Source organism: Astatotilapia calliptera, chromosome 9, assembly GCF_900246225.1.
Source record: "Astatotilapia calliptera chromosome 9, fAstCal1.2, whole genome shotgun sequence".
NCBI lineage: Eukaryota > Metazoa > Chordata > Actinopteri > Cichliformes > Cichlidae > Astatotilapia > Astatotilapia calliptera.
Window position 1 is genome coordinate 21,530,314 of NC_039310.1, and position 21,476 is coordinate 21,551,789.

At 41.8% G+C, this 21,476-nt stretch overlaps 1 protein-coding gene across 5 annotated transcripts in view; it reads left to right on the forward strand.

Moving 5' to 3' along the window:
- Positions 1-20,068, forward strand: part of smarcd3b (SWI/SNF related BAF chromatin remodeling complex subunit D3b) — a 60,837-nt gene extending 40,769 nt beyond the window's left edge. For 3 of the 5 annotated variants that reach the window (XM_026179902.1, XM_026179900.1, XM_026179903.1), the window contains 11 exons: positions 409-451; positions 2,608-2,730; positions 2,856-2,981; positions 3,670-3,765; positions 11,022-11,123; positions 11,415-11,576; positions 13,090-13,187; positions 13,668-13,803; positions 16,758-16,880; positions 17,302-17,403; positions 17,497-20,068. In XM_026179902.1, the coding sequence (XP_026035687.1) occupies positions 409-451; positions 2,608-2,730; positions 2,856-2,981; positions 3,670-3,765; positions 11,022-11,123; positions 11,415-11,576; positions 13,090-13,187; positions 13,668-13,803; positions 16,758-16,880; positions 17,302-17,403; positions 17,497-17,550 (1,165 nt within the window). In that variant the 3' untranslated portion in view covers positions 17,551-20,068. The remainder of the gene's footprint in view (positions 1-408; positions 452-2,607; positions 2,731-2,855; positions 2,982-3,669; positions 3,766-11,021; positions 11,124-11,414; positions 11,577-13,089; positions 13,188-13,667; positions 13,804-16,757; positions 16,881-17,301; positions 17,404-17,496) is intronic. The other 2 variants (XM_026179901.1, XM_026179905.1) reach the window with 1 other exon arrangement.
- Positions 20,069-21,476: the final 1,408 nt, after the last annotated feature.

Genomic DNA, 21,476 nt, shown 5'->3' on the forward strand with positions numbered 1-21,476 from the left:
CGCTGCAAGGAATTAATGAATCTAATGAGCTGCACACACACACACACGCATAAATCCTGAAAAGTCATGGGTACACATCCTGTCACCATCCGAGTCCTGCAGCGGCGGCCTCAGCGATTCTGCAGAAGGTGTGTGTGTGTGTGTGTGTGTGCAGTGAATACATGTCAGGGAAGAGATGTGACACTTTTTTGGCTGTTAGAGGCTCTCGCTCTCCAGGTGTACCGCTCCATCTCAGGGAACACACAAACACATGATACACACACGCACACACACACACAGCTGGGACGCTGGGGTGCTGGATATGGCCCAGCATTTTAGCAGATGGCCTGGGTGCTACGCTATCAGTCACCATAGTAACATGCTCTCTTTTCCCTCTTTCTCCCTGTCTTTCTCTCCCTCTCTCTCTAGTGCTAAGAGAAGGAAAATGGCAGACAAGATTCTTCCGCAAAGGGTGAGGCTGCATATTTTTTACCTTTGTTGCTGTGTGTTTTTCTCTGTGTGTGTTTTTTATCCTTTGTGCGCTGCACAGAAAAAATCCTGGTCGTTTTTTTGATGTTTGGGGTTCTTGGGAGGCGCAGAGGGCCAGGTGATTATTTGTTATTTCCAAATGAGATGAGGGAGGATGAGGGGAACAGATCTGAAGGTTTTGGGGCTTTTTTTTTTTTTTAGGGTTTCATTTTGCTGCTTGGACAGCTGCTCATTGATTTTCTTTTTTGAATCGGCGTAGTCAGCGGGATGTTGAAAAGACGCAACCACAAGTAAAACTGAAGGAGGCAGCAGAAACACCATGCTGCCACAGGTGAGAGTCCGTGCCGGCTGTGGTTTGCATCCCGTGCTCTCGGTTTTCGGCCCCGTGCCACACCACGTCCTGGCCAGCACACAGAGCGCTTTACAGATCTGGAGACTGAGAGGTTAGGTCTTATCCCCTGACATAGCCCAGACGGGGAGATAGCTGCAGGCACAGCTGGGGAGCCACTACACAATAATGAGTCAGGCACGGGGAATGTCTGCCACACTCCTCCGTCAGCTCGGCACCTCGGCCCAGTGAAAGGGAGCGAGATGGAGATAGAGGAGGAATGAGAAGCACAATGAAGGCAGCCTTTTAGAAAGAAACGTGAACGAAGAGGGAGGGAGGAACTGTAGGAGCATGTGTGCCCAGCTTGGTGAGCAGCAGCCCTTGATGCTCCGAGGACTTTCATCAGTATGGTAATGCCTGAGACTCCTGGCTGCTTGGCTGCACGGCCTGCATCTAATTTTGATCCCCTGGTGTCACGAGGCTGGTGTGGACCACCACGATAATGAGAGACTGTGGAGCAGTGGTGGAGTGCATTCAGGATAGTTGTGCTTTGTTTGAATATTTCATTGTCATGCCACTCCTCAATTCAAATTCAGAGGGGATAATGAACTTCAGCTTCAGTTCGTTTGCAAAAGAAACGCTTATAAAACACATTAGGTACTCTAAAAAATGGCAACTTTATGTACAAATACAGTCAGATAATAAAAAATCGTACTTGCTAATTTTCATATAAAAGAGCCCTATAGTGCACAAACCTTTTAAAAATGTAAAATACTTTTTAAATAATTTAGAGGTTCAGACAGTTAGGATGTGTGCTCTGTGTATGTTACATTTGCAAAGCCAAATTTAACATCATCACTCAAGGTGCTGTAAAAGTCAAAGTTCAGACCCCAACTTGCCTAAAATGTCCTGGAGGGATGCTAAGAGAGCTGTGCATAAACAAATGCCCGCAAACCTCATTAAAATGAAGCAACACTGTAAAGAGGAGTGGCCCAAAATTCAACCACAAGGATATGATGGACTGATAACTGTTATATAGAAAACAGTTACTTCAAGTTATCACTGCTAACATTGATTCTACAAGATACTGACTTATGGGATGTACTTAGTTTTTCACACATTGCTTCTCCATTTTGGGTTTTTGTTAAATAAATAATTAAAAGGTATCACAAGTCATGTGTTGGTCATCTAAGGTTGTATTTTTTCAATCTTAAGAACTGATAAAGACCAGATGATTGTCCTGATACTTAAAGCCTTAGAATGACCGTGCATTAGCGTTAGCTGCAAGTGGGCTCACTCGCTTAGCTAACTAGCTTCAGTGCATTATTGCTGTTTTTCATAATCTGGTAACTTTATTTCTTTCCCACCTATTCTTATCTTCATTTGTGTGTGTGTGTGTGTGTGTGTGTGTGTGTTTTTTTTATCACCTTATATGATAAGCTGCAGTATTGTTTTACGCTAGCAGTTAGCTGTATTTTCTGGAGGCTTTGTTTAAAGTTCTCATTTTTGTAGTGTTGTTCTATGCTAGCAGTTAGCCATATAGCCATAGTTTCTCCATATTTAAAGTTAGAGTGGAATAATATGGGTTTTTTTCTCTAACCTTAAAGCTTCTTAAAGGTTAAATTACAGGATACTGAATGTAAGGGGCTAAAGTAGACAACAGACCCCCTACCAGCACCCGCACCAGAATAGACAGCTTATCAGCTTAAATTCTTTAGTGCTATTTAGATATGCAAAGAAAATCTTACTTCTTAATCCAGGGTGTGAAACTTTATCTGATTTTAACCTAAGCCTGTCCTCCCTCTGAGCAGATCCGTGAGCTGGTCCCTGAGTCTCAGGCCTACATGGACCTGCTTGCATTTGAGCGCAAACTGGACCAGACCATCATGCGCAAACGTGTGGACATCCAGGAGGCCCTGAAGAGGCCAATGAAGGTATCGAAAAGAAATCAGGACTCGGGACAAACGAGAAAATGCTGTTTAAGGATAGTTTTGCAGTTCAAAGAGAAACAGACAGAGATCTCCCTTTAAACTGTGTTATTGTCATGGCCTTGTCCCAGCAGCAGAAGCGTAAACTGAGGCTTTACATTTCCAACACCTTCAACCCTGCCAGACCTGACGCAGATGACTCTGATGGCAGCATTGCGTCATGGGAACTGCGAGTAGAGGGGAAGTTGCTGGATGATGTGAGTTTGTTTTATTCATAGTCATGCATGGGTTTAGTTTTAATACAGTCCTTTTTTTTTTTTTAAGGAAAATAACTGAATACTGAGCTGTCGCGGCTGGGTGTAGATGAATTCAGCATGAGTCAAATAACTGCTTGTCCTCTAAAATAATAACACATCTAAATCATCCCGGTTGGTATTAAAGTGTGCCGCTCTTTGATCTCGTAGTTGCTCTCGGTCGTCTTCGGCTCGGTAATGATGCGCTCAAACGACTACGGACAGAAAAGTATCGTCTGGCTCAGAATATGAAATGAACGACTGATGTTGAGAAGAGCGTCTTGAGGGACCGCGAGTGTCTTAAAAGCAGAAGGTTTTTGCATTTTTCTTGTGCCGTGAGCTTGACTGCAAAAAGCTCTGATGTTCTCAGAGCAGCGGCACAAAGCATTTAGGTTTCACAGACCACAAATATTTCTGGTTGAGCTCGGAGGAAGTGGACTCTGAGAATGTCTTGCGTCTTTCTTTTTCTTTTTCTTTTTTTCTGATCTCACCCCGCCTCTCGTGGGTTTTTGATGAGTAATGTTGCTATAAGCAAAGACATGGCAACAGTAGTTTGCGTTTGTGAATCTGCTTATGAGTGTTTCATGCATGTGTGTGACTGATTATGGGTCTTAACCGACGTCTTTCTGATTGCTATCTGTTTGCTCTGCAGCCGGGGAAGCAGAAGAAGAAATTCTCTTCGTTTTTCAAGAGCCTGGTGATCGAGCTGGATAAAGACCTGTACGGTCCTGACAACCACCTGGTCGAGGTCAGCTCAAAACACAGAGGAGGAACCACACACTCACCTGCGGAATTTGCATTGATCTCAGAAATCATCCATTTTTCAGATCAATAAATGGATGAACAGCAGCTTTAATTTTACACTTTTACCTGCACAAAACACGAAAGTAAAAACACACTTTTTGCTCTACTGCAGTGGATTTTAAATGTAACAGATGTTCACCTTCAAAAGGGTCCCCAGTGTCTTTCAAGTGCAAAATACTCAACCTTGCAAACCTGAAAGCTGATTTTCTAAAAGTGTGTGGTGTCCGCTTTCGTGTAGAAGTTCACCCTGAAATCACATATACGTGTTTTCCTTTGGCTTGTATCGAAATGTATCCACCTGCATGGTTTTGGTGTGAGTTTTGTAGTCATATCGAGCTTCACTTGAATATAATGAAACTAGATGGTACTCACCTTGTGGTCATCAAATCACCTAAAAAGTCTATTAGAAAAACTCAGTCAGGGCCGGTTTCCAGAAATCACCTGGCAGCGCTCACGGTAACATCGCTGTACCAGTAACATTGTAAAACATATATTAATAATGATAAAATAAACATGGTTACGCCTTTATTATTATTATTATTATGATTTTTATGTATTTTTTGTAATCACAGGTAGTATTAGTGTCTATTTCAGTGAACTCGAGATCGAAGTCAGAGGTCAAGTCTGCATGTTGAAGTATCCTTGGCTAGGATACTGAACCCTGAGGCCATGTCCACACTAATACGTTTTCGTTTGAAAACGCATCTTTTTCTCTCCGTTTTGGCCGTCCGTCCACACTGAGACGGCGTTTTCGGTCAAGGAAAACGCTGCGTTTTGAAAACGCTCTCCACAGCGGATACATTTGAAAACGCCGTTTTTGTGTCGCGGTGTGGACAGCAAACCCGGAGCTTTTTCGAAAACTATGACACATTTTAGTCATGTGATGCAGTCATGTGACCAATCAAACTAAGATAGCGAAGGGCATTATAAACGGCAGACAGAAATGAGGCAGGTCGAATCGTCTTGCGCAGGACTGGAACGTAGGCGTTTTCGGCCGTTTAAATGTGGACGACTGAAACGATAGTGTGGACGCAGGCGAAAACCCAGAAGTTGTTATATTAATGTGTTACACAATTTAGAAAGTTATGCAAATGGAATATTTGTTACAAAAAGGAGATAAACGTGTAAAAATGTAACAAAGGCTGTGAAGCAGGTCTTTATGTCTCGGTCCTTGTGACCTCAGGGCTGAAACACATGCTGGAGAAAGTGTCTCTGTGCCTGCCTACGAAAGTGTTGCAGAGTTTGTGTGGGAACATTACTGCTGCTGAGTTTTTAAAATACGTTTTTCTGGCACTTTTAAACCACAAGGTAGCAGGCTTTTAGTTCCATTATATTCAAGACAAGGCAGACTTTTCTGCAGCGTAGTGGCTGAACCAAATAATGGACTGGAAACTGGATTTAAAGGTACACAGGATAAAAGTCCACATCTCAGTTTTGTTGATCAGGGTTGCGGTTGCACAGAGGGTCTGAAAAAAATTCAGCAAAGGAGAAAACAGAGGTCAGCGTGCACAACAGAATCACTGAAACTTTAAAGCTTGAGCTGTAAGGTTATGCATACATTCGCTGAGTAATTAGCTGTTGGGACACAGGAAGGAAGGAGCAGCAATAAAACAAGAAAAGGAATTTCAAAATAAAGCAGGAAATTAAATTGGTATATAGGTACTTTATTACTGCATAAAAATTATGCAGTCTAGAATACTTTTTAAACAACATATTTAAAATAAAAGTGCCAGAAGCTCAGTGTGAGGGCCTTATACCGTGAGAGTGCAAAAATGAAAACAGAAAATACAAATGAAGACAAAGATGAATACGTAATATGTGTGTGGAGGTATCTCCAAAGCTATCGAAGCATATTTCCTCAACGGAAAAACACATTTTTGTGCCATCTGTAAGTGTAAATTTGGGGTTAAGTATCTCAAAATTTCAACGTACTAATTCAAACTTGCAGAGAAAGAAGTTGAAAATTTGACCTATAAAGAAGACGCCCGAACATTTTGACTCATAGATGGGGAAAAAGTGTTTTTCAGTGGAGGAAACAAGCTTCCAGACCAATGCTGAGCACCAGAACGGTAAAGACAAACAAACGGCACAAAAAGGCCAGAAGAAAAATGTGCACATATGATTTTGGACTAAAATGGCTCCTTTAAGAAAAGCCGCTGTTCTTGCACCCACATCGGCCAGACACAGTTCAGTTTTTCACATCTATCTCTTTGGAAAGTAATTTTCCTAACTTTTAAATTTTAAAAGTATTTGCCATGCAAAGATCTACAAGTTTTGCATGCTTTGCTTGATGTTAACACTACCTGCAGCATTACACACAACCCCCACACTCACAGTCCTTACACTTCGAAACGGTCTGTCCCTGCCGCCTGATTTATGGAGTGCATGTGTGCAGCTTCTCTTTGTGGCAGACCATTCGGATGTTGAACGAATTCGCTTCCTGTCTTAGCTGTTGTTTCTCGCACCCCTTGGCAGACAGCGTGTCACTTAAAACACACAAAAACGAGCATAAGTGCTTCTCTTCGAATGTGTGTGAAGAGTAATTGCAGTCCTTAAAAACGTATGCACTGTTTCGCCGCTGTTACTCGCTGCGTTCAGGTGACCTGCAGCTCACCAAGTAGCTTGTTACCAAAAAGGGGCTTTAAGAAGCCATTTTAGCTTTTTACCCCCAAACAGCACAGCAAGCATCTGTTTATAGCCACAAGGACAAAAATAACAGACATATAATGTACTGACACTTTAAATAAATCCTGCAGATTTTAAACTGATTGACTAATTCAATTTGAGCGATGTAATCTGGATAAATGGCAGCAAATCCAAACCAGAAGATATCTGATAACATCTGCTGTGAAAACGTTCTGTTAACTGAACCTCCTCAGTCTGCCCTAATACACTCCTTTCTGCTGGAGGCTGTTTGACATGTCATAGCAGGGTAAGCACAGGTGTATTTAACGTGTTATTCACACACACTTCGAGTTATAAAAGGCTAACTAAAAATGTCGAGCACTGCTATGATGAATCTACGTCAAATGTGGCAGCTACCAAAAATAAACACCTGACCGTGGTGGGTAACACTAGAGACCACAGTGTGTTGTGTGTCTCTACAAAACTTGTAGTAATAACTCAACCCTGTATAGTTATTACAAATCAATCAGTCAGTCGGTCAATCGGTGTTGCCCACCTGACAATAACATCAATTTAATGATGAAATGCAAAATTTTACCTTTTTATGATGAGATTTTCCAAGTTAAAGGCCCTCGGAGTTCATTTAAAAGTCAGTGCTTTTAATTAGCTTCATTGCTTTCAGCATATTTGAGCCCTCATAATTTCACGAGTACAGACGATACAAAACAAACACAAAAGACATTTACTCACAGTGTCACTATCCAAAAACAACAAAATCTTACTTTTGTTCACACAATTTGCACAGTTCTCACAATTTTCCTTCTACAACCAACTTTGTGCATCAGTACGGTGGGATACATCATAATTTCAATGCAAAAACTGCACCGATTTAATGTCTATGATGGAGGAGCAGAATCAAGCATTGGTACCCTTGATGTTTGATCTGTTTTCACTGGAGAAAACTTCAAAATTTGCTTTCTGAGCAAAATTTAAAGGGTCATATGATCATGTGGGATAGGTGTCTGATCAATACGAGTGAAATCAAACTAAAGGATAGCAGGCTTTTCTTATAGCCATGATTCCTTGTGTGTCAAAATAATATTCTAATTCACACTCACAGTGAATTCGCTACACAGTGATTTGTAGCTTGGAGGGTTTTTTATTTTATAGGTTAAAGAGCACCTCTAATAAAAACCTAATGATTTTTTGACTTTCTGTAATATAGTTAAGCTGTTAGTGAACCCAGCTCATTTACGTTCAGTAGCTGAAATGAAAACACACAGAAAAGGATGGTCAGTTTGTACCTATGAGGCAACCAGGAAGTCAAGAAATAGTCCAGTGCACAACCCCTGAAAACCACAGCTCAGAGTTTCTTAGCTGCAGCGCAGTGTGTCGATAAGAAAACAGATTTGTTCAGCGTGCTGTCTGACAAATAAGCGTAAGCTTGGATTATGAACACAAACTTCTTTGGATCCTGTTTTCACGACCGCCTGTAACAATAAATCACTTTTTTTCATGTAAGACTTAATTTTAATTTCCTTATGTGGGAAAAATTCAGGGGTTTTTGTCCCTTAAAATGCAATGAAATGCATTCAAAGGATTCCACTAATTACTCCTTTGAACGTGACGGCATTGGAAAGTCAATAAAATGCAACAAATTAGTTTTTCTTTATTCATTTTTTATTGGTTTTTAAGTTGAAGTTGTCCAAATATGCACGTTCATTAAATTATTCTGGTTTAGTAACAATGCAAATAGATAAATACTCCCTTGTAGCACATTTGTAAATGATGAAACTAGAGCCTGAGGGCACTCTGGTGGGCAAACTATGCAACATCAACACTCAAAACACGGTTGAAGGATGTTTCTCTCGTCTTTTTGGAATTTATGTTATAAATGCTGATACTGATATATCTATCAGCATTTATAACTAATATCGGCCTGCTGATATATCAGTCACAGTGTAGATTCAATTTCCGATGAAACTCCACAAGGACTACAAGAACCCGTTGATTAATAATGATTACACAGTGCTTTTGCTTCGGGCTAAAGATGGAGAAGTTGCCAGCATCATTAAAGCAGCACATTTGATTGGCTGACAGGCCAGGTCACACCCCCAGGCATGTGTGGCTACACTAAGTGGGGGTTTTCTCTTCATAGCCGAGAGGCTTGCTGGACGAGGGTTTACGGTAAAAAGTGAGCAATTGCATCAGACGCTATATTTATAGACAGTGAAGCAAAGATAGCAAACACTGCAAAAATTTGAAATCCAAATTAGAAATGGGCTTGGGTTTTTTGTGGTTGGCATCTTTGACTGACTTTTCATGTGCCGGACCACGTATCATTAGAACGGCTTGTTTTTACCTTTATAAGAGGCTTAATGTGAGAAAAGCATCAGTCTAACTGTTGGCAAGACAGCTAATTCAAAGCTGAGGCAGTTTTCTGAAGTGAACTCTAATGCTGTTTAATCTTCTCAGCCAGTTTGGACAACGTTCACAGCAGAACAAAGGAAGGTCTTTGCTGTCCATTAGTCTTGGAAGCTCCACTGATTTGTGTGAGGCTTTTGTATGCGTAGCAGAAATCATTGAACCTTCCCCGTTCAGCCGTGCAGTCAGGGTCAGTGACGACCTCTTGGTCGTGCAGTCCAGAGATGTTCAGTGAAAATTTTTATCTTGTCACGTCTGGTTAAATCTCGTGGTACAATAAGCCCAGCTGACCTGCTGCTTTTCATATTCCCGTTGGGTGCATTCAAACTAAAACAGAGTGGCAGAGTGGATTGCCCTCTCTCTTCTTCTTTTCTGTAACAGCAGAAAGGAGATGGGTTTTTAAATTTTCCAACACACAAGGTTGTTTAAACATGCGAGAGCCGGAGAAAACAACTGCTTACTTATTAAAAACAACCATTAGCTGCCCTTCACTTTGTGTCCTCACATAACTTAAAAAACGTAAAAAAAAACACTTCAGGACTTTCAAAGTGAAAATTATGACTTCTCAAGGTTCCTCTTTTTAAGAGGGTGTTTTACCCAGGCGCCCAGGTGCTTCTGTTTGAATGACTTTCCATCAAAAGAATTTTGTTTCTACCTTGAGGTACAATAAGCACGTAATGTGTTCTGAATCAGCCAGTGGTTGCAGGAAAACATCACTTTGGATTGCTTGCCAGGGTACTGCAAGACTGAGTGTTAAAGTGTTTTTCTTTTCTGAGTGGTTAAAGTAAAACAGAGATGTAAATACCATCAGAGGTTAGATGCGGAAGAGCTTCTGAAATGCAAAAACGACTTAAAGACAGAATAATATTGAGATAGTTGCATGTGACCAGGTGCTTATGGAATTTTTCTGCTAGCGATAGATGTTACTATGTCTCCAGAGGTTGATAATATTCACCCTTTCTGTCTTGTGCGTGGTTAGTTTGCAGATATTTAAGCTAACCTACTAACCTACTAAGTTAGTGCTTCTGTTAAAAAAAAACAACAACTTGCTGTTAGATGACCTAAACGCTGAAAACATCCTTGTTTTCTGCACATTTGCATTTGGGCCCCAATTGCATGCACCCACACAGGGCCGACAGCAGTTTTGCCCTTGGGGGCCCCGAAATGAGTTTTCTATGGGCAAACCCAGTGTGCACTACCCATAGAAAACTTATATGAGGCCCGTGTATGCTAGCCCATGTTTGACCCACGGCATAGCTTTGCCTTTTTGGACCCCCAAGAGGGAAATCTGTGGCCTGGCCAAAGAAAACCCTCCACTCCACTATCAGCATCGATGAGTTGCAAAAAAAAAAAAAATTCACCTTTACCTTGTTGTGAGGGGGAAACTGTCTGTAGAGGCCAAAAACGGTAAACATGGAAACGTGTTTATTTCTTCTTTTGTGGCACAAGAAACTTTTGGAGACACCCTCAAGTGGTCACTAGAGGAACTGCAGTTTATGGCTCTTCAGTTTTCAGTTTTCACTACCCCACAAAATCATGCCTGAGGATGTGGCTTACAAGAGCTGTGGCTTAGGTAGAGTATGTCTGCTAATCTGAGGGTTGGTGGTTCGGTCCTCGGCTCCTCTAGTAAAACCATCCGTGGGCAAGATACTGAACCCCAGGTTGCCCCTGACACATTCATCAGTATGTGCGTGTTACAGTAAAAGTGCTTAGGTGTAATTTTCATAACATTTAATTCATTTAAATAGATTTAAAGGTCATCAGGTGATCTCCAGCCTTACTGCAGCACAGCTCGTGTCCTCTCTTAAACCAAAGCCAACGAGAGATTCTTTCCACCGCTTCTCACAGCCATCCTTTAACGATTTTCATGAAATCTGGACCATTAATTGGCATTGCACATGTTAACTTAATTCTTTTTTTTAAACTACATTATTTTCATTTCTTATGCCTACTAAAATCTGCTATTGTTATTTCAACTTCATGATGGCTCTATAGTAGAAGTCGGGGGAATACTTCAGTCGTCTGGTAGTTTGATTTGTTTTGATATACCTTTATTAGTCCCACAAGGGGAAATTTCATAAGGCTGCCGATGATTAATAAACCAGCTGAGTTTGGTTTGGTCAAACTGTGGCCTTCTCTTTGCTCTTTCAGTGGCACCGCACGCCCACCACCCAGGAGACGGACGGCTTCCAGGTGAAGCGGCCAGGAGACGTGAGCGTGCGCTGCACTCTGCTGCTGATGCTGGAATACCAGGTGAGGGCGGCACGCCGTCTCGCTTCGATGCCCATAAATAGTCCGTTACTACGCCGTGACTAATCCGTGCCTTGAAATCAGCTGTTGTAGTGACAACCTGCAGGCCTCACATTGCCGATAAACACCGGCCTGCACAAACATTACAGTCCATGTAAGACGCCATTTAAACCTGACATCTGTTTCCAAGCCGGAGAAATACGATAAGGGTGAATGATGTGATGGAGCTGATGTAAAGCCCCTGATGTGGGCGGCTGTAGAAAGTGCTGTAATGTGATTATGTTGTCTCCGCAGCCTCCCCAGTTTAAGCTGGACCCTCGCCTGGCTCGCCTGCTCGGTATTCACACTCAGACTCGCTCCTGCATCATCCAGGCCCTCTGGCAGTACGTGAAGACCAACAAGCTGCAGGACTCGCATGACAAGGAGTACATCAACTGTGACAAGTATTTCCAACAGGTGTGGACTCCTGCTGTTGCTGAAAATATGATCGCACCAGGGCAAGATGAGCAGTATGTATATAAACTCCACCAAAGCAGGAGTCTTATCTTACAGTTTTGCGGAAAGGGATTTGGATCAGCACCATAATTGAACTGCTTCCTCCTCTGCGTGCGCTCTCATAGTTTCATAAAATCTGGCTCAGTAGCTTCTGGGTAGTCAAACAGCAGCGATCACATACCTCCACCTCAGCTCTCGCTTTGGAAGAGGAACAAATGAGCGCTCCATATTTTTATTCTTAGATACTACGAAAGTAGCTTTTCCATGTGTTCCCCTTTCTCTGACATTATGTTTAGTGTTAGCTTTCATGTCTCTGTCATAGGTAGGGTTATTCTGGTTTGCTTTTAAAGCTAGTTTTCCTCATGTGTCTTATGTTGCTTTTACTTCCTGTTCCTGTTTTACTTCTGGTTTTCCTTTTTTCCCTTTTGTGGGATCATGTGTTTTCCAACCATGCATTCCTGCGCTTTGTTTTATGGTTTGGGCTTTTTTTCCAGTTGTTCTGGACTAACTCTAGACTTTGGATTTGTTGGTTCTTTTAATAAGGCTCATATTTAGTCTGTTCCATGTTAGCTCTATGTCTGTCGGTGGAGTATCACGAGCTATGACATCATACAGAGCCAAGAGTAGAAAAAAGTAGTAGCTTTGTTGCAAAGTGGAAAAATTTAGGAACCACAGCATTAACATCAGCACAAGAACTGTGTGCCGAGCGCTTCATGGCATAGGTTTTCCTGCCCTCATCATAATATGTTCTACTTTTTTTTCTGGCAGCCTGATTTCAACTTAGTAACTCAACATTTCAAGTTACTTCCTCAATTTCATGTTATTTTCTTATAGGTTTGTAATAGTAACCCCGAATTTTCCCTTCTGGTTGGCATAAAATTTTCAAAACAAGGTTCCAGACCTCCTGGACACAGCTTTCTGTGTCCGCAACTCCATTGCGGACACAGAAAGCTGGAGACCCAGTAGCCGACTAATAAATCAATTAAGCTCCAGTGAAGGGAAATCTTATTGTTTCACCTCACCTACATATTTTGGACAACTCTGTGCTTCCAGCTTTGTGGGAACAGTTTGAGAAAGGTCCCTGTCTGTTCCAGCATCACTGAGACGGTGCACAAAGTCCGTAAAGGTACGGTTGGATGAGTTTGGTGTAGAAATACTTGACTGGCCTGCACAGAGCCCACCTTTGAGATGAATTAGAATGGAGTCTGGAAGCCAGGCTCTCTGGTCCAACACCACTGTCTGACCTCACAAATGCTCTTCTGGATGAAATTTCCACCGGCTTCCTAAAAGAGTGGACACATGTACTGACAGATATAGCTGCAAAGGGAGCACCAATTTAGAGCGAGATGTCATAAAAGTTCCTGTATGTGTAATGTGTAGGTGGTCCAACGCTTCGGTCTGTCTCGTGTATGTCAGAAAATAAGGAAGAAGCATAACCGGTTCACTTTAAAAGGAAAGTTATTTTTATTTTTAGATTTTTGACTGCCCTCGGCTGAAGTTCTCTGAGATCCCTCAGCGCCTCACCAACCTCCTCCTGCCCCCTGACCCCATCGTCATCAACCACGTTATCAGGTAGATTTTCCCCCTGTATGAAATATGCATCACAGAAGATAAATAACACAACCAAGTACTAACTGAGAAGCATCTTTACACCAGGCTTTGCATATTTATCCTTGCATTAGTACAGGAAAGATGCTATTTAAAGAGATATTAAATTCAAATAGCTTTATAGTATGAAAATGTGTTTACCTTGAAACCTTCTACTGGCTTTTTCATTATAAATAAATTAAGCACGGCATCATTTACCATTTTTTAAAAAAGAATATTTTAAGGCCAAACAATGTTGAACCATTACTGGGTGAGTTCACACCAGAGTAATGGGATGTGTGATGCAAGCTTATTATGGGAGGTTATTGTTTTCTACACAAAAGAAAAATAAGAAAATAAACTCTTAATTTGGGAAATGTGTTGAACGGACTTGAGGACTCCCAAGTGGATTTATTGAAAGCTTCCTCTTTTTAAAGATGTGTCTCACTTCACATTTTCTTTCAGCGTGGATCCCAACGACCAGAAGAAGACGGCCTGCTACGACATTGACGTGGAGGTGGACGACCCCCTGAAGAGCCAGATGAGCAGCTTCCTCCTCTCCACCGCCAACCAGCAGGAAATTGCCTCACTCGACAACAAGGTGAGATCACCATCGTCGCAGAATACTCTTTCTCTGTATAGCACACGTCTTCTTTCGTGTTACACACTGTGGTTGAAGTTTGGGAATAATTCACTTTTAAGCTAACAAAGAGAACGGTTTTATTGTTGCAGTAGTTTGTTTGCTGTGGACTTCTCACCCAGCTGTGATAAGCGCGAAGGCTGTTATTTATATTTTTCTGACAGATTTTAACTTTATAGCCGACATTGTTGTTGGAGCTGAGCAGGAAGGAAGGGTGGGACAAATAACCAGAAATACACGTGACAGAAAACACACTGAGAACATGTACTGCTGCTCGAGACCCAGTTTTCTTTGTCTTTTACAATATTTTGTCCAGCTTAAAGCCATTTTATATATTACTGTGCAAAAGCCTTGAGTCACCCCTCGTTTCCTTTATTTTGAAAAATGGAAATTTGTGCAGGGATTTATTGAAACGTGCACACACTTTTTTTATTCTTACAGCTTCTTCTTTTGTCCTCCACTTGTCCAGTTTCTTAAATTTTCTTTACATTTTCAGCTAATCCTATTTTATGCCTGTCAAGCTGTGGTATCTCTGGCATTTTTGTAGATGCAGCTCAAGAAATGGAAACAAAATATGTCTTTTTATGACAAGCCGCTCATTTAAAATGGACTTTTTGCTCAGTTGTCTGTTATGGGTAGACACAAAATCAGTAAATTTTGGTGCCTTTTTGTGCTTGAATGGTTCATAAGTCGGTGTTAAGTGGCTGAACAAGGGAAAGAAATTCCTATGAAAAAGCTCAGGTACAAGAACTGGACTGAAACTGGGTGAAATGGCAGTAAATGCCTGAAGAAAAACCTTTGAAAGACTTGAAAGCTGGAGAGCTTTTCCTCGAGACTACTTTAAACATTATAAGAAAGTCTGGCTCCTTAGAAGTAAAGTACCAAGAAATTATAGGTGAGTCAAGTCTTTTGCACAGTTGTTGTATCTTAATAATAGCAGAGAACCTATTTCTGAACTTCTGAGAATACTCTTGATACTACATGATGCAAGTCTTGCAAACGGCATTTCCATTAACACAGTTGATTTCTTGTGTTCAAGCTTCCTCCTACAGTCCAAACGCATACTTTAGGTAAAACGATTTTTCTAAACTGGCCGTGTGGATTGGTCACCTGTCCACGGTGTATCTAACTTCCTGCTCAGTGACAGCTGTTACGATACTCTCCCGCTCCTCAGCGACCCTGAAACAGACAAGCTATTAATGAGATGGATGGATGGATGGGTGGATGGATGGATCAATTTCCGTGTTCACCTAATTAAATTCGCCATTTTTCTAATACCAAGTAGAGTGTCAGAAGACATACCAGTGAGAGAATGATCAAATACAGGCCCGAGTCAGCACGAGTCGGTATGTTTTTATGTAAAATAATCAATTAAAGTGACCTGTAAAAGCACTGAAGGATGGATAATCATGAATAATGAGTTAACTCCCTGGTGTCACATGTTTCTGTAGCAGGAAGAAAATATAAATATTTATGACCTTGATATTAAAATTCAACACTTTTATCAACATTTAAAACCTGCTTTGTTTTCAGAGTTATGGTTCTCATTTTACCTTACTTAACATTTTGACCTTTAAAGCGTAAAAATACTCTCACGTTTGTCTGTGATGGCTCGAAAGCTAACCATAACTCCAAATATAGGCAACAATAAATTTGGGGAAATGAATAGAAAAACCATCCCCACTGACACACATTAAAAACTACTCACGTTTCCCCAAAAAGTCCGAAAAGATGGATGAAGCTTCTGGGTGTGAAAAGTGAAGGTGCTTAAATCTTCATTCTTCCTAATGAGCAGCAGGGGGCGACTCCTCTGACTGCACAAAATAGTCAAATTGCAGAGAAGTCAGTGTTATTTCCCACTTGATCTGTGGTCTCAGTAAACACCTTCCACACAAGTTTATGGGCTCAATCGCAGGTTGCAGACCAGATTGAACTTGGTGTGGTTTTATTTTGAAAAACTACGGTCCCATCAGAGTGAAACGACGACTAACTTGGGACCCTGTGAGTCCAGAGCGTGCAGTGTTCGGAAAGATGGTTAACGCTAGGAACACTCAACTTGAGACTTAACAAATGAACACTACCTCCATCCTTTTATATACAGTGTGTATTTTTTCTTACATCACGAGCCACCTTCATACACCAAAGTACCTTTAAACTCACCAGAAATTTGGTTAAAATAGTGAATTTTAAAAAGATAAGAAAATGTGTAAAATCCTTCGCCTTTATCGGGTGTTTAGATTCCCTCGGTTTTATATTTGATCAATAAAATTCAAGAAAACTTGTAATACAAGAGAATACCTGTCAGCATGTCACGAGTCAGTTGAGGCAGATCAGTGAAAATTTACCCTACTCGCTTTTCCAGGTAGGTTAGACTTCGGGATCTTTATATGCAGAGCCTGCCACGACAGAAACAAATGCTGGGATTTTGTTCCCTCCCGCTCTTTGTCATGGTCAGATTTTTTTTTTCTCAGGCAAACTTATTTGTTCTCAACTTTCCCCCACATTTTATGGTCCTTCACATTTATTCCCAGGACATTGCTGTCATCTGTGAGTTCTTGCAACGAGGAGATGATAAATCACTGAAAAATTCAAAAATTGCGACAAAAAAAGTAGCCAGAAACGCACAGGAGGAATTGACTGAATAAGCCAATCACAGTAGAGTACAGGCTCTATAACATTTCCAGCCTACGGCGTAGATTTGACACAGAGGTTTGCTGTTAGCCTCTGTGCTGCTGAGGTCGGCAGCTTCGGATCAGAAGTCTCCGTCCTCCTCCCACTGTTAGATAAAGTCAGTTTTCCTGAGATATTTTGCTTTTCCTGCTAGATATTGTATCATTTTCACAGGATAATTGCAGCGTCAAATGAACAAACAGCAACAGCGCTGTGACGTGTGTGATGTGTGTGTTTCCGTTCAGATCCATGAGACCATCGAGTCCATCAATCAGCTGAAGATCCAGAGGGATTTCATGCTGAGTTTCTCCAGAGATCCCAAGGGCTACATCCAGGACTGGCTCAAATCCCAGAGCCGAGACTTTAAGGTTGCACACTTCTTTTCATATCTATCAAGCCTGCATGTTAGCCGACAGACGTCCTGTGGATGTTGAATGAAAGTGGAAAATAAAAAGCAGAAGAATTCATTAATGAAAATTAAAGAAACTAAAGGGGGCGGGGGGTCATTTAATAGTGATGATTTGTCTTTGGCTGACATTTTAATTGCACTAATGAGTATTCATTTGCTTTATTCAATTAATAACTATAATTACTGTTTAGCAATAAATGCACAAACTAAAAGCCCAAACCCAGCTGGAGTGCCCTCAAGGCTTCAGTTTGGCAGTTTTTGAGATGAACTATCGGGAGAACAAGCGGCTCGATCGCTGCCCGCTGCAGACTTCATAGATTATTTTGTTAATGCTAAAAATAGACCTGCTTGTAACGGCTTCGTCGTCTCTTCGGCCGCAGTTAATGACAGACGTGGTGGGGAACCCTGAAGAGGAGCGGAGGGCGGCGTTCTACCACGAACCCTGGTCCCAAGAGGCCGTCAGCCGCTATTTCTACTGCAAGGTGACTTGCGGACACCTTTACCTGCAAGCTCTGCTTCCATATGTTCGCATGACAGCAGTCAGATTTACCTCCTTCTGCTCTTCCCCGTGACAGATCCAGCAGAGGAGACAGGAGCTGGAACAGGCCTTAGCGGTCCGCAACACCTAAACAAAAGAGGCCCTCCTGGATTCCTGAGTCTGATTTCAGAGAGTGTGTGTGTGTGTGTGTGTGTGTGTGTGTGTGTGTGTGTGTGTGTGTGTGAGGTCATTGCTGATGTCTGGTGATTCCTTAAACCTCTACAGTCTAAAGGAGGCTTCATCTCAGAGGTGACTAATCAATTTCATAGCTGTGTTTTGAAGTGTAATCAGAGGAGGGGTTCACCAGACAGCAGCAGCGTACTGTGGTCCCCCATCTCCTCCACGTCCCGTGTTAGCGCAGGACTGCGAAGGCATCGCGGTTGAAAGCGTGGATTCATCCCCTCGGAGGACGACGCCAGTTTCCGCTCTGTAAATAAACGTCACTAGAAAAGCTCCTTCTCGACCAGCTGCTCGCACGCCACTGTGTTTTCGGATTCTCGTCTCAAGACTGTGCAGTGACAAACGCTCATGACGTAACCCGCTGACACAGTCAGAGCCCCGCGGCTGCTCTGGATGAGTCTTTATTTTGTTTTCGTATTCTTTTTGGAGAGAGTGCTTTTCCTTTGTCCTCGTTAGGGGGAGAGCGTGCTCCAATTGTCGATTAATTACACCAGCAAAGTCGCGACGACAGCGTGACGCACCGGGTGGTTGCACAGGATGCTGCACGTAAACCAGAGGTGTGGATAGAAAAAAAAAGAATAGAAAAAAAAAAAGACTTCTTTTTACAGTAAATTAACCAAACTGAAGTATTATGACATTATCAGCTCCATCTGTTTATACTGTAGTAAGAATAAGTGTTTCGATGAAGGGAAAAAAAACAAACAGTATTGATCCTGAACATAATAATCATAGAGAAACAGATACGCCTCTAAATGTTCCGTCACTCACTGCCTCTTTGTCGCGTCGTACTTTTTGCCCGTTAGCGTCCCGAAGGTTTTACCAAAGGTTGCAGCGAGAAGAGAGAGCGATCACTGAAACAGACGTTGGCAAAATCCCAGACCTGGGTTTAACAGAAACGACTGAATAAATCCAAACACGCCAGAGTATTTAAAAAAAAAGTGCTCCCAAAAGCTTTCCTTAACTCTTGAACTCTTGCATCAGTGAACTTTTAAGCTCAGCTCTGTGGATTTTTGTCTATTTCTGCATTTTTTTATGTTACAAACACACGCATTTAAAAAAAAAAGAGAGAAATGAATTTCTTTTCTACAGATGTGAATGTAAATATGTTTTTTTTTTCTTCCCCTTAAGAGGGCCAGCTGTACAGTATACGACAGACTATCTGTGTGTGCGCGTGTGTGTGCGAGCGTGTGTGTGTGTTTGTTTTGGAGGATTTCGGGAGGGGGTGTTGCAGTATGGGAGCTCCATGAGTTTTGAGTTAGTAGGGCAGGAATGTTAGTGTTCTTCTGTGTACTATCTTGGGTTCGGGATGATTTATTTTAGGTCTATCCCGTGTGCATCGTGGGAGCTGGAAGCTGCAACAGAGAGAGAGCCCTCCCTTGCGCTGAGTCTCAGTAGCTGTAACTCGTGATATAATCTGCACCGTTCTCATGTTACACCTGTTTTGTTTTGTTATTGTTTTTTTAAATGACACATGAGTTGTATGTATATGTTGTAATGTCAGGATGGAGGATTTTCTTCTCTGCAGTTTCTAGATTGGGTGGGTTGGGGGGGGGGACTTCTTTGCACTGTGCTGTAACTCTTTGTCGGGACTCTCTTCGTCACGGTTGAGACCCCTTTTATCATCCCAGCGTACTCAAAAAGGCAATTGGACGATTTCACGATGACCTATGCATGCTCCATGGACGTTCACTATCACTATCACACCTTGCGAGACGGTCTGTGTAAATATGAAAAGCTGGCATACCAGTGTGTGTGTGTGTGAGAGTGTGTGTGACGAGAGCGAGACCCGTCACATTTGTTGAAATGCCTTCTGAAAACCTTTTTTGCCAAAAAAAAAACTACAAAAAAATCCAACATACCCTACCAGCAACTAACTGTAGGTGTGACTTTTCTGAGCGTGTTTTTGTTACTAGGACTAAATTATATTAACTGCACTCTTTAGAGGAGAAAAAGTAGTCATAGGTAGTATCTCGGTCCTGTGTCTGACCCAGTGATTTTTTTATTTTATTTTATTATTATTATGATTTTGTTTTTCTTTGTATGGATGGCCGAGGCCTTCACGTTGCTGTTCACTAGCACCCTCTTGTGGAGGAATCTACGAGCTGCAGCTCCTCGGCTTCAAGCGGCGTCTGATAAAAGTGTTAACAAACTGCTGTGTCTTCTGTCACTAAACCCTGGTGTGCTGTTGACATGTCTGTCTCGATCCGTGCATGTGTTCCCGAAGAGCGGGAGCTGCTCTTTTTCTCTGTTTACACTGTTGTCAGAGGGTCGCCGACAGGAAGGTTATAGTATACATAATGCTGTATATCTGTAAAGAGCAAATCTTGTTTGGTGATTACATACTACAGAAAAAAAAAGGGAAAACAGCTGTGACACTGCGAGACAGCCTGGATGTAAATAAAGAAGCGCTTGCCAAAGTTTGTAAATGACATGAGATCTAATGTGTCTTTTTTTTTAACAACTTCATTCACACTCAGTTGACACTTAACCTAACATGGATGTCTTTGGACTGAAGGAGGAAGACGGAGTACCAGGAGAGCAGGGAAACTCCACACTGAAAGGTGCTGGAAACCTTCCTCAGAGTTTGGTCCATGGTTACATGACAGCATCACACAGGTGCTGCACAGCCATGATCAGAATCTCCTGACCCCACCACATCCTTGATCTGGTGACTAGAGCTCATTTGAGTGCAGTGAAACAAAAGTTACTTAGTGAGATGAGTTTAGCATGTGACTCTGTAAAGCTCTCAGACTTTAGGGTTTTACTTAAACGTTTAATTATAGAAATAGCTTTTTGGAGTTAGAAGAAAAGTCTTCAACTCTGTGGTCCATCTGCAGTTTTTTGGCTCAAAGATAAGTGAAACCGTATCGGTTACACTGCGTAGAAACTCAGACTCATTGGTTTGGAGACAAAGGCTGAGATGTTTTGGGCATGAGGAGAGGGATAGTGGATATATCAGAGAAAGGATGTTGAATATGGAGCTACCAGGTGGGAAGAAAATAGGAAGACCACAGAGAAGGTTCACGGATGTAGTGAAAGGACATGGAGAGAGCTGCGGGCTACAGTGAGATGGAGGCAGAAGATCTGCCATGGCGACTCCCAGAGGTAAACATCAGGAAGAAGATGATTAGGCAAAGAGTTTGTATAAAAGACAAAACTTGCCTTTTAATCATCTGGACTTTCCTTGAACTTTAATCATTATTATTAACATTTTTAAAAGCTAATGGGTAAATATGAAGCGACGCAAAGCTGCCACAGCCTGGTGAGGAGGGATGTGACTACATGACAAAGATGGGCTGAGAGGCAAAACAAAACATTGCACTGTAGTCATTTTGTTGATGGGTAGAAGACCAAATTTCACCTGAATTCAAAATTTTATTAATTTCCCAGCTTGCAGTTGAAGAAAGTGCCTTCCGCTGGGTTTGTGACTTTTTTTTCCAATGATCAGGTTTAGCTGCTGAGTTATTTAAATGTAATTTTTGGCCCTTTGAGCAACTCAAGCTGAGTGCCATTAAGTTCTATTATATTCAATAGAAGGCTGACATCTCTACAGGTGATACATCCAAAATGGAAAGAACTCTAAACTACAGGGCAGAGGAGAAAGGCATGGATTATATGTTAGGGTTAAGTGTCCTTTTAATACTGGCTTAGTGAACAGCAGAGTGATTCTGTATTGTGTGAACTCCTTTGCTTTTCACCCCTGCAATCAAACACTAGCTAATGCACACGTGATCACAGGGAATCCAGTCTCCGTGAGCTCTGTCATTGTAAAAGCCTTTTGAATTTTTCAGTTTCTTCAATTAGCTGCAGAATAAAGCGGGGTGGGGGGGGGAGGAA